The 15,401-nt window shown below is 35.2% G+C and overlaps 1 protein-coding gene across 2 annotated transcripts in view; it reads left to right on the top strand.

The window, feature by feature from the left end:
• The window catches only part of LOC149806521 (regulator of G protein signaling 22-like), a 201,709-nt gene that overhangs the window by 87,469 nt on the left and 98,839 nt on the right, over window positions 1–15,401 (top strand). For both annotated transcript variants that reach the window (XM_089954185.1, XM_089954186.1), the window contains one exon: window positions 4,844–6,177. In XM_089954185.1, the coding sequence (XP_089810311.1) occupies window positions 4,844–6,177 (1,334 nt within the window). The remainder of the gene's footprint in view (window positions 1–4,843; window positions 6,178–15,401) is intronic.

Here is a 15,401-nt window from a genome sequence, read left to right as displayed (position 1 = left end):
CAAAGCATCACATGGATTTACCAGTAAGAATTGGGTGTAGTGTACATTACACAAAGCATCACATGGTTTTTCCAGTAAGAATTGGGTGTAGTGTGCATTACACAAAGCATCACATGGATTTACCAATAATGAGATGTAGTGTGCATTACACCATGCCTCACATGGATTTACCAATAAGAATTGGGTATAGTGTGCATTACACAAAGCATCACATGGTTTTTCCAGTAAGAATTGGGTGTATTGTGCATTACACAAAGCATCACATGGATTTACCAATAATGAGATGTAGTGTGCATTACACCATGCCTCACATGGATTTACCAATAATGAGATGTAGTGTGCATTACACAAAGCATCACATGGATTTACCAGTAAGAATTGGGTGTAGTGTGCATTACACAAAGCATCACATGGATTTACCAAAAAGAATTGGGTGTAGTGTGCATTACACCATGCATCACATGGATTTACCAGTAAGAATGAGGTGTAGTGTGCATTACACAAAGCATCACATGGATTTACCAGTAAGAATTGGGTGTAATGTGCATTACACCTTGCATCACATGGATTTACCAGTAAGAATGAGGTGAAACACGTATTCCACAATGTGTCATATTGATTTACCAGTATGAATTTTGTGTTGTTTGCATTACACAAACTTAATATTGATTTACCAGTATGAATTGTGTGTAGTTTGCATTACACAATCAATCATATTGATTTACCAGCATGAATTGTTTGTAGGTTGCATTATACAATGCATGATATTGATTTACCAGTATGAATTGTGTAGTTTGCATTATATAATGAATCATATTGATTTACCAGTATGAATTGTGTGCAGTTTGCATTACACAATGCATCATATTCATTTACCAGTTGAATTGTGTGTAGTTTGCAATATACAGTGCATCATATTGATTTACCAGTATGAATTGTGTGTAGTTTGCATTACACAATGCATCATATTGATTTACCATTAATTCTGATAGCAAACTTCTTTGAGTTTGGAAAAGAATGTTCAGCAATTGAATATTGGAAGAGTAACATTACAATCTCATCCTTAAATATTTTACAGAAAGAATGCATCTGATCATGTACCTGATCATGTACCTCATTATGTACCTGATCATGTACCTCATTACGTACCTGATCATGTACCTCATTACGTACCTGATCATGTACCTCATTATGTACCTGATCATGTACCTCATTATGTACCTGATCATGTACCTCACTATGTAACTGATCATGTACCTCATTATGTACCTGATCATGTACCTCATTATGTACCTGATAATGTACCTCATTATGTACCTGATCATGTACCTCATTATGTACCTGATCATATACCAGCAGCAGACAAATGAAACCAGGCAGTTAAAATGATAATATTTCATATTTAATTCCACTATAGTCATAAACCAGAAGAGCATTGTTGTCTTGTACTTTATACATTGTCTTTTCTGTCTGTTAGCACAAGTCTGTTATTCATATTCCTTCTCCCAAACTACTAGGATGATTGCCACAAAGCACATTCATCTCATGGTCTAGTTGGTCCTAAATAGCAATGGTACTGCTTGGTCATCCATTATGGCTGCTGCATTATGGATATCTTGAAAATCTTGTTATCACTACCCCTGAATTGATGATCTGATCACTAAAAGACTGCTTATGATGTTGTCCTAAATGGCGCTATCTAATGTCCTGTAGAGCCACTACAACAGCCATAGTGCTACTTCTCATAAATGGAAAGTCATATCAACATCGAGTTTTCACCAGAAGATTATTTACAATGTTTACATAGTTCTAAATGAAAATGATGTTTACATAGTCCTATGTGAAAATGATGTTTACATAGTCCTAAATGAAAATGATGTTTACGTAGTCCTAAATGAAAATGATGTTTGCATAGTCCTAAATGAAAATGATGTTTACATAGTCCTAAATGAAAATGATGTTTAATTAGTCCTAAATGAAAATGATGTTTACATAGTCCTAAATGAAAATGATGTTTGCATAGTCCTGAATGAAAATGATGTTTAATTAGTCCTAAATGAAAATGATGTTTGCATAGTCCTAAATGAAAATGATGTTTACATAGTCCTAAATGAAAATGATGTTTAATTAGTCCTAAATGAAAACGATGTTTACATAGTCCTAAATGAAAATGATGTTTACATAGTCCTAAATGAAAATGATGTTTACATAGTCCTAAATGAAAATGATGTTTACATAGTCCTAAATGAAAATGATGTTTAATTAGTCCTAAATGAAAATGATGTTTACATAGTCCTAAATGAAAATGATGTTTACATAGTCCTAAATGAAAATGATGTTTACATAGTCCTAAATGAAAATGATGTTTAATTAGTCCTAAATGAAAACGATGTTTACATAGTCCTAAATGAAAATGATGTTTACATAGTCCTAAATGAAAATGATGTTTACATAGTCCTAAATGAAAATGATGTTTACGTAGTCCTAAATGAAAATGATGTTTACATAGTCCTAAATGAAAATGATGTTTACATAGTCCTAAATGAAAATGATGTTTACATAGTCTTAAATGAAAATGATGTTTACATAATCCTATGTGAAAATGATGTTTGCATAGTCCTGAATGAAAATGATGTTTACATAGTCCTAAATGAAAATGATGTTTACATAGTCCTAAATGAAAATGATGTTTACATAGTCTTAAATGAAAATGATGTTTACATAGTCCTATGTGAAAATGATGTTTACATAGTCCTAAATGAAAATGATGTTTACATAGTCCTAAATGAAAATGATGTTTACATAGTCCTAAATGAAAATGATGTTTACATAGTCCTAAATGAAAATGATGTTTACATAGTCCTATGTGAAAATGATGTTTACATAATCTTAAATGAAAATGATGTTTACATAGTCCTAAATGAAAATGATGTTTAATTAGTCCTAAATGAAAATGATGTTTAATTAGTCCTAAATGAAAATGATGTTTGCATAGTCCTAAATGAAAATGATGTTTACATAGTCCTAAATGAAAATGATGTTTGCATAGTCCTAAATGAAAATGATGTTTACATAGTCCTAAATGAAAATGATGTTTAATTAGTCCTAAATGAAAACGATGTTTACATAGTCCTAAATGAAAATGATGTTTAATTAGTCCTAAATGAAAATGATGTTTAATTAGTCCTAAATGAAAATGATGTTTGCATAGTCCTAAATGAAAATGATGTTTACATAGTCCTAAATGAAAATGATGTTTGCATAGTCCTAAATGAAAATGATGTTTACATAGTCCTAAATGAAAATGATGTTTAATTAGTCCTAAATGAAAACGATGTTTACATAGTCCTAAATGAAAATGATGTTTACATAGTCCTAAATGAAAATGATGTTTACATAGTCCTAAATGAAAATGATGTTTAATTAGTCCTAAATGAAAATGATGTTACTTGGACATCTTGGACAGAGGCATCTTGAAAATCTTCACATTGATAGCCTACTGAATGGATGGTCTTATTGACATACTGTAGGTTTTTCATCAGAAGATATGAAAATAGCACCACTTAGATGGCCAGAGTGAGTGTATGTTATTTTACATTTTATTGAAAAATTCTAAAATATGATGTAAAATTAGTTTATGTTTTCTTATCTTAGAGATATCTTAGCATGGGATCAGATCTTTGCTCCTTACTATTGTTTAGATTGACAGAAAATCTGGCAACCTTGGTCCATGTCAAGGAGAATTAAACATGCTTTAATAAATGATAGCAGCCACCAGTTAAAACTAAGTGGAGAACAAATGGGTCTTTAGGACTCATGGTATTAATTCAGTTCCCATAGCAAACCTATGAAAACACCATGATATTAAAAATTCAGTATCTTTACATTTCTTAGTGCTTATGATCAGACCTATATTTATAAGTATAGATGCATCCTGGATGACAGCTTCATTGTAGATACAAGGATATGATCTGCAGCATTTTCTGGACCTACATGTGTTGGAAACATATGCTTTAAATCTCGCACCAAAGAGTCAGGTGCTAATTTCAGTAATGAGTGTTCCAAACTCAAGTCTGTTAAAGGACTGAAAAACTGTTAATAAAACAATGTCTCTATATTTTTTCAGTTACAACTAGGATAAGCTGTCAAATTATTCTTTAAAAAAAAATATATCTTTCATTATCAATCAATCCCAGCCAGCCAAACCCATATGAACTCTTTTATCTTCACCCATTTCCCAACTGGCTCCCACTTTTCAATAAAATTAGGTCATGTTCTTTATTTTCCTTCCAAATGAAGGTGAGATAATCCTTTCAATTATTCAGCAAACTAATGGAGTAAGTACTATATATACTTAAATAGGTAAAAGGAAATTGGGATGGCATTATTTTGAGTACATTGAACATGGAAATAAAACACAAAGAATCACATTTCAGTAACTTCTTGCTCATTCTATTAAGTAAAAACTATGTACACACATATAGTCATGAGTTATCATCAATTTTAGCACCTCAGAAATTGTGCACATTGATCTCTGAATGATGAAATATCTACTATCTGAGGACCAGTTATCACCTTTGATGATGGTGACAACTGGTAAGCAGTGAAAACTTTTCCTCAGCTAGCAAAGATGTAAAACCATGTAAAGTTAACTTAATACAAGCATTTGTAAACTGACATGGAATAAATATGGTATGCACATTGTAAATCAATGACTAAGACCCATCTTGCAAGAGAGGTTTTATAAACCAATTTTGAGGAATGAAATTTCAGGATGCACATACTGTTCACGATTTCTTTCTTATTTTAGAGAATTTTGATTGAATGTATATTTTAATTACAGACCCTGAACAAAGAGCAAGGGATACACTGGATTAAGGCAGAAAGGCTTCCAACATTTCTGGAGAGTGATCTGTATGTGGAATTCAGACTTTCAAAGCTGGTGTCCCAAGCTCGGCTCACTGGAGAACATGGGGAATATGTCCTAATGGAAATTGACCATAGACAAAGTCCCAAGAAGGAGCGGAAGGTTGTCTCACAGGAAGTCCCAAAAGTGGATCCAAAACAAACATTAATGAAGGATATGTATGTCTGTATGGGAAATGCAACAACAACTGAAACAGATGCATGGTACTCAAAAGCCAAAATGCTCCAAGACCTGGAGGTGACATATTCAGCAGCATCCACACGTCCGAGTAGTGAGTATACCAGAACTCAACCTCGTCCAACAAGCGCTCGGCCAGCTAGTGCATATAGTGCAATGGATCGCTATCCTCGTGCAGATAGTGGCATGGGATCATCTTTGAAAAGCTCAGTACATTGCGGGTCAAATGGAAATGTCTATCAGTCCAAATATTCTCTCACTGGTGATAGTGAGGATGAAATTCTGATGAGCAAATTATTTGTCTCAGAAGGCAGTAGACCAAGATTGAACCAGAATATATGTGAAATGGCCCAAGATCAGCATGGCAAAAAGCCAGTGAGTGCTACAGTGTACACCTATCCCAAAGTTCTAAAAGAGCAGCCATCTGACATGGATAGTGAGTCAGGCTCTGATCTATCGGTGGACAAGGCAGATGATGATGCTTCGATGGACTCTGGTAAAGGTGATGAAAATCTCACTACTGATGGACAAGAAGAGGTGGAAGATGAAGGTCCATCTTTGCAAAATTATGTTGTATACTCAATAGATGACATGGGAGCTGTTATAGTTGGGACAGTTCTCAAACGATCTATATCTCTGTTGACAAACCAGGCTGAAGAGGATGTTCAGATCATTCCAGAAATTGAAAACATCTTCCCAGACAAGTCTTTTACTGGACTGACAATGGATCATCTTGACCGGCTGACTTTTATAGAAAAGCAGACATTGGCATCGGTAGCAACATTCCCCAATGAGCAGATGAAAGAGAAGATGGAGTACCCACCAAAAAGACAGGAGGAAGAAAGTGATGTAGATTCTCTACTGGACAGTGATGATGATTATGAGGAGGCAGATTTGTTTTTCAGAAAACATAAGCATAAAACATTCACCTTATCAACATACAAAGGTATAGAGCAGTTCAAGAAGTTCCTGGCTAGAACATCTGGAGAGAAACATTGGAATTTGTGGCTTGATATAGACAAAATGAGGATGGACAAAGCAAGGCTTCTGGAGGAGGCAGAAGAGCTGCAGCAGTAAGTTTCCACTGTATTTATGTTAACATGAAAATCATGTTTTTCTGCTGAATAAGCTGTAGTTCTGGTAAATTATACAGACATTTTGCTCTTGTTTGAATCAAAACCTTGCAATTCAGTTGCATCCAATTATTGGGTGTATTCATGTTGAGTGCATTCTTGTTGGGTGCATCCAGTTATTGGGTACATTCATGTTGGTTGCATTCATGTTGGGTGCATTCATGTTGGTGGGTGCATTCATGTTTGGTGAATTCATGTTGGGTGCATGTTGGGTGCATTTATGTTGGGTGCATTCATGTTTTTGGACAGATTTCTAGGGACCACATATAATCTTTTATAAATTGTATCCAACTGTAATCTTCATAGGGCCAGACCTACCATCACAGAATGCATGCAGTTTCTTAGGAGTAACTATTAAAAGAGATAGCATAGACCCTGATCTACCTGTGCTTTATGTGATGGCAAATCTGGGTCTTGTTCTATGTGTGTATATACAGTAAGTGCCTTGTGATACCTGGAAGTATCAAAACTCTAGAGACATGCTATGACATGTATCGTCTAAATCTAGGCTTGCAAATTTACAGATCTCCTTGTTTAGGGCAGTAAGTATCCAATCATCCTCAGTGTTTTCTCCAGGATGCACAATTGTGTAATCCTTCTTAAATTTAACTAACCCCACCCACCCCACCCCTATAAAAAATGAGCAAGCAGATCAAACTTCCACATAGTTTGCTGTCAGCCAAACAATACCTGTGGCATTCACAGATATCTTTGAAGCTCAGTCTGATCATGTAGGCACTTGACTTCTATATCAGCTGCCAAAATCAAGTGACATGTGAAGCTCAGTCTGATCTCATAGGCACTTGACTTTTAGATCAGCTGCCAAAGTCAACTAACATGTGAAGCTCAGTCTGATCTCATAGGCACTTGACTTCTAGATCAGCTGCCAAAATCAATTGATAAGTGAAGCTCATCTGATCATGTAGGCACTTGACTTCTATATCAGCTGCCACAGCCAACTGATATGTGAAGCTCAGTCTGATCTCATAGGCACTTGACTTCTGGATCAGCTGCCAAAATCAACTGATATGTGAAGCTCAGTCTGGTCTAATAGGCACTTGACTTTTAGATCAGCTGCCAAAGTCAACTGACATGTGAAGCTCAGTCTGATCACATAGGCACTTGGATTCTAGATCAGCTGCCAAAATCAATTGATACGTGAAGCTCATCTGATCATGTAGGCACTTGACTTCTAGATCAGCTGCCAAAATCAACTGACATGTGAAGCTCAGTCTGATCACATAGGCACTTGACTTTTAGATCGGCTGCCAAAATCAACTGATATGTGAAGCTCATCTGATTATGTAGGCACTTGACTTCTAGATCAGCTGCCAAAATCAACTGATATGTGAAACTCATCTGATCATGTAGGCACTTGACTTCTAGATCAGCTGCCAAAATCAACTGACATGTGAAGCTCATCTGATTATGTAGGCACTTGACTTCTAGATCAGCTGCCAAAATCAACTGATATGTGAAGCTCAGTCTGATCACATAAGCACTTGACTTCTAGATCAGCTGCCAAAATCAACAGATATGTGAAGCTCAGTCTGATCTCATAGGCACTTGACTTCTAGATCAGCTGCCAAAATCAACTGACATGTGAAGCTCAGTCTGATCACACAAGCACTTGACTTCTAGATCAGCTGCCAAAATCAACTGACATTTTGTAATGGAGTCATGATATGCATTCAGTAATTATCTAGTTATAAAAGGTATTTTTCTAACTGCACATGGTGAGATTGTACAATGGTAGACATGCAGTTTTGATGTTCAGTGAAGAGTGTTTCTACTGTTCAGTGCAATTCTAATGCATATATCAGAGTGCCATTTGTTATAACTCACCTCAGCTGATGTTTTGCTGTTAATGAAAATAAAGAACAGTAAGTGTAGTCTTTATTAATGGAAAGTTATTTATCAGATGTAGGTTTGTTGAAATATACTACATGGGATCTATTCAAATGGAGTCTACTCTCATATAAACACTGCTTCCCTTAAACATTAAAATTTCACCTGATGAAAAGTCTTGAGGTTGGTTGTGTGAAAATCATGGAGAAGTCATTGTCTCCTGTTTAGCTAGTATTTGGGCAACAAGTGATGGAAGAAAGACACATGTCTGAAGAATGACCCAATATTTTGACTAACTTTAATGGAATCAGCTGCAATAATTTTCATAATGAAGTGAAACATCTGTGGACCCTCAATCATTGTAGATTTGTCAATGTACAGATTAGACTGGGCTTTCAACATATTTTGTCTCCCAGAATAAATTGAAAATTTGATAGGCAGTTAAAACTTTGTGTAACTAGTTAAGAGGTTTCATAAAGAATATTAAGGAAATGTTTAATGATTTGATATTCCTGTTGTAAATCAGATGTTATGGCATTTCCATCTGTTAACATTGTCCATAACTCTGTAACAGATACAAAGATTATTAGAACTTCTGTCATAACTGGACAACATGCCATAAATAGACAGCATACCCTAAATAGAAAGCAAACCTTAGACAGCATACCCTAGCATACCTTAACTAGACAACATGCCATAACTAGACAGCATACCTTAAATAGACAGCATACCCTAAATAGAAAGCATACCTTAGACAGCATACCCTAAATAGACAGCATACCTTAACTAGACAACATGCCATAACTAGACAGCATACCTTAAATAGACAGAATACCCTAAATAGACAGCATACCATAACTAGACAGCATACCTTAAATAGACAGCATATCCTAAATAGAAAGCATACCTTAGACAGCATACCCTAAACAGACAGCATACCCTAAATAGACAGCATACCTTAACTAGACAGCATGGCATAAATAGACAGCATGCCGTAACTAGGCAGACTGCCATAACTAGACAAAATAACCTACCTAGACAGCATAACATAACTAGACAGCATGTCATAACTAGACAGATTGCCATAACTAGACATCATTCCATAACTAGACAGATTGCCATAACTAGACAGCATGCCATAACTAGACAGCATAACAGAACTAGACATCATGCCATAGCTAAACATCATAACATAGCCAAGCCCCCATCATCTAGTTCAATTATTTGCTAGGGAAAATGTAATTCTGTCACTTGTGTCCGTGCACATGGAACAACTTTCAAACCTCTGAAAGTATTTAGCCAGTTATATATTGTATCTAGATGGTGTGTTGCATACCATAGCCGGGCCCCCATCCTCAAAGTGAAACTGATAAAAAGGAAAACTGTAGTTCTTACTTTTATTTTTGTCTAGAGAATAGCATCCACCAGTTACATATATCATGACTCAAAGGTGTTCCCATGCTATAGCCATGCCCCTGCCTCCAAGTCAAGGTCACACCACTGGAAAAATATAAATGAGAGACCTCTGTTCGTGTTGTATAACTTGTAAATCATTGAACACATTTTAATGAATTAGCCTTGTATAGATCTTGACTTGACAGTATCTCGTATGTTTTAATGAATTAGCTAGGTATATATCTTGACTTGGCTGTCTCACATGTATGTTTTAATGAATTAGTCTTATACAGATCTTGACTTGAAGTATCTCAATATGTTTTAATGAATCAGCCTTGCATATATCTTGACTTGATAAGAGTCTCACCTGTATGTTTTAATGAATTAATCTTATGTAGATCTTGACTTGACAGTGTCTCACATGTTCAGTTATACCACTTGTCTCAAGGGCAAAGTCAGTGGCCTGTTTCTTTATCCAGGCTGTCAGTTTTTAACCCCTACTGATATTTTTTTTATGTACATGATAAAGTTTAATCAAAATATCAGTAGGGGTTAAAAACTGACAGCCTGGATAAAGAATCAGTGGCCTGTTTCTTTATCCAGACTGTCAGTTTCTAACTCCTACTGATATTTTGATCAAACTTTATCATGTACACATTCTTATTATACAAAGACTAGACTCTAGCTCCAAGGTTACAAATATATATTTGTTGGAAAAAGTTTATAAGACAGCATACTATGTTCCACATGCAGTACACTTGTTAGAAATGTAGTAAAAAATTCCATTGCTGGCAAGTGGAAAATCGTTGGATTTTCCTGTCTGTGAAACATATGAATTAATCTATATAGTGTTTATTGATGGAATGAAATGATATGTGAAAGCAGATAAAGTATAATTTTAGTCCATCAGTTGCCTTTAGTCCATCAGATGCCTTTAGTCCATCAGATACCTTTAGTCCATCATATATGCCTTTAGTCCATCAGATACCTTTAGTCCATCATATATGTCTTTAGTCCATCAGATGCCTTTAGTCCATCAGATGCCTTTAGTCCATCAGATACCTTTAGTCCATCAGATACCTTTAGTCCATCATATGCCTTTAGTTCATCATATACCTTTAGTCCATCAGATGCCTTTAGTCCATCAGTTACCTTTAGTCCATCAGTTACATTTAGTCCATCAGATACCTTTAGTCCATCATATACCTTTAGTCCATCAGATGCCTTTAGTCCATCAGATACCTTTAGTCCATCATATATGCCTTTAGTCCATCATATGCCTTTAGTCCATCAGATGCCTTTAGTCCATCAGTTACCTTTAGTCCATCAGTTACATTTAGTCCATCAGATACCTTTAGCCCATCAGATGCCTTTAGTCCATCAGATACCTTTAGTCCATCAGATGCTTTTAGTCCATAATATGCCTTTAGTCCAGTAGATGGGGCCCCAAGTGGCTGAGTGGTCTAAAGCGCTCACCATTCCGGATCACTGCCATCTCACCTCTGTCTGCGTGGGTTTGAGTCCAAGGCTCGGCTAGCATGGATACGCAGGAAAGCTTGCCAGTAGCTTGTCATGGGCCGGTGGTTCTTCCCTGGGTTTTCCAGGGTTCTTCCTCCACCAGTTATACTGGTTGCCATGTATAGCCTATCTTATGCTGAAAAATGACGTTAAACATTAGAACAAGTCCAGTATATGCCTTTAGTCCATCAGTTACCTTTAGTCCATCAGATACCTTTAGCCCATCAGATGCCTTTAGTCCATCAGATGCCTTTAGTCCATCATATGCCTTTAGTCCATCAGATACCTTTAGTCCATCAGATGCCTTTAGTCCATCAGATACCTTTAGCCCATCATATGCCTTTAGTCCATCAGATACCTTTAGTCCATCAGATGCCTTTAGTCCATCAGATGTCTTTAGTCCATCAGATGCCTTTAGTCCATCAGTTACCTTTAGTCCATCAGATACCTTTAGTCCATCAGATGCCTTTAATCCATCAGATACCTTTAGCCCATCAGATGTCTTTAGTCCATCAGATGCATTTAGTCCATCAGATGCATTTAGTCCATCAGATACCTTTAGTCTATCAGATGCATTTAGTACATCAGATGCCCATCCCATTTCCTGCAAATAACTACTGGTAGTAAACATATATTTTCAAAAGCAGAGAATTCTGGTTTTTGTGGAAATATACACAATTATGTGTTAATTGCCCTTTTAATTACAAATGATAATCACTGAGATCTTAAACTAAAGTTATATACATAATATGAATGACAATTATTATTATCAGTGCTAAATAAAGAAGTGAGAAAAGTCAGTTGAGAAGTGGTGTTGTGCATCTTATTGGGGGGGGGGGGGGCAATGGCGAGTGCAAAAAATACAAGGGAATGTGCACAAAAAGTAAGGACAGCCAATTTCATGCTTTCCAACAGCACTACTCTCCTGATTATTCTTAAAAGGAAATTTCAGTTTCAAATGTTGTTGTAAGAGAATTGTGCAGGACTTCATTGAAAATGGATTTTAATTATCTTGTATATATAAAATAAATCATGATAGGTGATTTACCTGCTCTAGCTTGAAGATCATAATAATGGCTTATATTGTATCTTATCAGCTGAAATATTGCAGGAATAACTCAGTTACCAAAGTTAAGACCAAAAATAGTCATCCCAAAATCAATAACATCAATGTTTGGGGTTTAGGTGCCAAGTTCAATGCTTCCATCTTGTATATAGTTAATGCAGAGAGTTTTACTAGAGCTAGAACATTCCCTTATTTCATTTTGTTTTACTAGAGCTGCAACATTCACTGTATTTCATTTTGGTTCCATAATGAATATTAAACATCAAATGAATGCACAAACAGTGCAGGTGATTTTAGACAAATTGCAATATTTACATTTAAATTGTTGAGAAATTTCTGAAATTTAAATTGGGGTGTTGAGGAATTTCTGAAATTTAAATAGAGATGTTGAGGAATTTCTGAAATTTAAATTGAGATGTTGAGGAATTTCTTTCTGAAATTTAGGCAATAATACATAAGGATAAAAATATGATTTACCATTTTGTTTGCCCCAGATGTTAGCATCATAAATGAACAATAGTGAAATGATATTAGAAATGTAATGTAATGTAAAGGAGAGTAATTCATACAGTTATAATGACATAAGGAACAGGATGCTAAACATAGGCCATTTCACCCTCTCACTTATATGTTCACCAAATGTTGGAGAATATAATGTTGTGATCTTTTGTGTAGGTCCGTCTGCATGTTTTTGATTTGGTTTCTACACAGTAACTTTGGTTGTCCATCATCTACAGCTACCAACCTTTATGGATAGCTCCATTTTGGGTAAGGAAGAACCCCATAGATTTTTTACTTAAAATGTGACCATGTCAAGGTCATTCTGGCTGAAAATAAAAAAAAACTTGTTTTTGCATATTAATTTGAGCATTCCTTCATTCATAGCTGGCTTGCAACTAATGAATAACCAATTTGATATTGGAGTCAAAAGGTCATATGTTAAAGATACTGTGATTGAAAGAATATATAAAATGAATTCTGTGTAATCACATTAGTTGTATATGACATAACTCATGCAAACATTCTGCTTGTGCTTGGGTTAAGCATAAGGCAGTTGATTTTGAGTTCAAAAGATAAAATGTCAAAGTCACAAACTGAAAGAAGAAACATGATTTCTGCACAATAACATTGGTTCTAAATGACAAGCCTGGCCCAAACTTTGTGAATGGCTTGCACTTAGGGTAAGGAAGTATCCTGTTGATCTTGGAGTTAAATTAACAAAGGTCAAGAACACTCTGGTGGAATGAAGAAAAATGTTTTTTTTTTTGTGCAAATATTTTGGTTGTACATAGTAGAATGTTAAACATTGGGCAGGAATATAATGTGCTGTTTATGGTACTCTTGTTAGTAAGATAGTAATCTATCACTGGTCAGTTAAACTACACCCAGGCAATAAGAAAGTAATTAAGCTACACCCAGGCAATACAAAAGCAGCTAAGCTATGCTCATGGAATTAAAAAGTAGCTAAGCTACACCCAGGCAATAAAAAAGCAGCTAACTACACCCATGGAATAGACAAAGCAGCTAAGCTACATCCAAGGAATAAAAAGAGTAGTTTATTTGAGAGATTTCTATTCATTTATTCTCTCAAAAATGAATTTATCATAAAGAATATCACCAAATATGTGTTAATAAAAAAACTTGTTGGTATCAGGAGTCCAAATATAAGGTCTTTGATCACCTTAAGTATATAGGACTATTTCTGGTGTCCACTGACTGGACTGAGCTCATGATGGTATATGGGATTATTTTTGGTAACCACTGACTGGACTGAGCTCATGTTAGTATATGGGATTATTTTCTGGTGACTAATGACTGAATTAAACTCATGATGGTAGATGGGGTTATTTCTGATGACCACTGACTTGACTGAGCTCATGGCAGCTATATAAAGGACATGCATATGGAAATATGAAGGAATTGAATGAAGTGTAAACAGGTAACTGCTTTGTGGAAATGATACTGGCATGACTAATCTTTATAGTAGAGAAATTAACTGTGACTAGTGTTCTTATATGTTTTTCTTGAGGAATTAACTGTATTTAATGTCTTATGTGTTTTTCTAAAGGAATTAACTGTGACTAGGGGTCTTATGTGTTTTTTCTAGAGGAATTAGTTGCGACAATGGGTCTTATGTGTTTTTCTAGAGGAATTAACTGTGACTAGGTGTCTTATATGTTTTTCTAGAGGAATGAAATGTGACTAGGGGTCTTATGTATTTTTCTAGAGGAATCAACTGTGGCTAGGGGTGTTATGTATTTTTCTAGAGAAATTAACTGTGTCTAGGGGTCTTATGTGTTTTTCCTAGAGGAATTAACTGTGACAAGGTGTCCTATGTGTATTTTCTAGAGGAATTAACTGTGATTAGTGTTCTTATGTGTTTTTCTGGAGGAATTATGTGGTACTAGGGGTCTTAAGTGTTTTTCTGAAGGAATTAACTGTGACAAGGCGTTGTGTATGTTTTTCTAGAAGAATTAACTGTGACTAGGGGTTTCATGTATTCTTCTAAAGGAATTAACTGTGACTAGGTGTCTTATGTGTTTTTCTAGAGGGATTAACTGTGTCTAGGGGTCTTATGTGTTTTTCTAGAGGAATCAACTGTGACTAGGTGTCTTATATATTTTTCTAGAGGAATTAACTGTGACTAGGTGTCATGTGTTTTTCTAGAGGAATTAACTGTGACTAGGTGTCTTATGTGTTTTTTTAGAAGAATTAACTGTAACTAGGGGTTTCATGTATTTTTCTAGAGGAATTAACCGTGACTAGGTGTCTTATGTGTTTTTCTAGAGGAATTAACTGTGACTAGGTGTCTTATATGTTTTTCTAGAGGAATTAACTGTGACTAGGTGTCTTATATGTTTTTCTACAGGAATTAACTGTGACTAGGTGTCTTATGTATTTTTCTAGAGGAATTAACTGTGACTAGGTGTCTTATATGTTTTTCTACAGGAATTAACTGACTAGGTGTCTTATGTGTTTTTCTAGAGGAATTAACTACGACTAGATGTCTTATGTGTTTTTCTTGAGGAATTAACTGTGAATAGGATTCTTATATGTGTTTCTAAAGGAATTAACTGTGACTAGGGGTCTTAAGTGTTTGTTTTTAGAGTAATTAACTTTGACTAAATGTCTTATGTGTTTTTCTTGAGGAATTAACAGTTATTTTGAGTCTAATGTGTTTTTCTTGAGGAATTAACTGTAATTAATGTCTTATGTGTTATTCTAAAGGAATTAACTGTGACTAGGGGTCTTATGTGTTTTTCTAGAGGAGTTAATTATGACTAGTAGTCACATTTATTTTGGTTTTTGTGGGTTTAACCCAATTGTTCAGCATATG

This window comes from Sinohyriopsis cumingii, chromosome 1 (genome assembly GCF_028554795.1).
Source record: "Sinohyriopsis cumingii isolate HCF-2022 chromosome 1, ASM2855479v2, whole genome shotgun sequence".
In the NCBI taxonomy this organism is placed as follows: domain Eukaryota; kingdom Metazoa; phylum Mollusca; class Bivalvia; order Unionida; family Unionidae; genus Sinohyriopsis; species Sinohyriopsis cumingii.
Note: the sequence above shows the minus strand (reverse complement) of the source record. Positions and strands in the feature narration are given on the sequence as shown.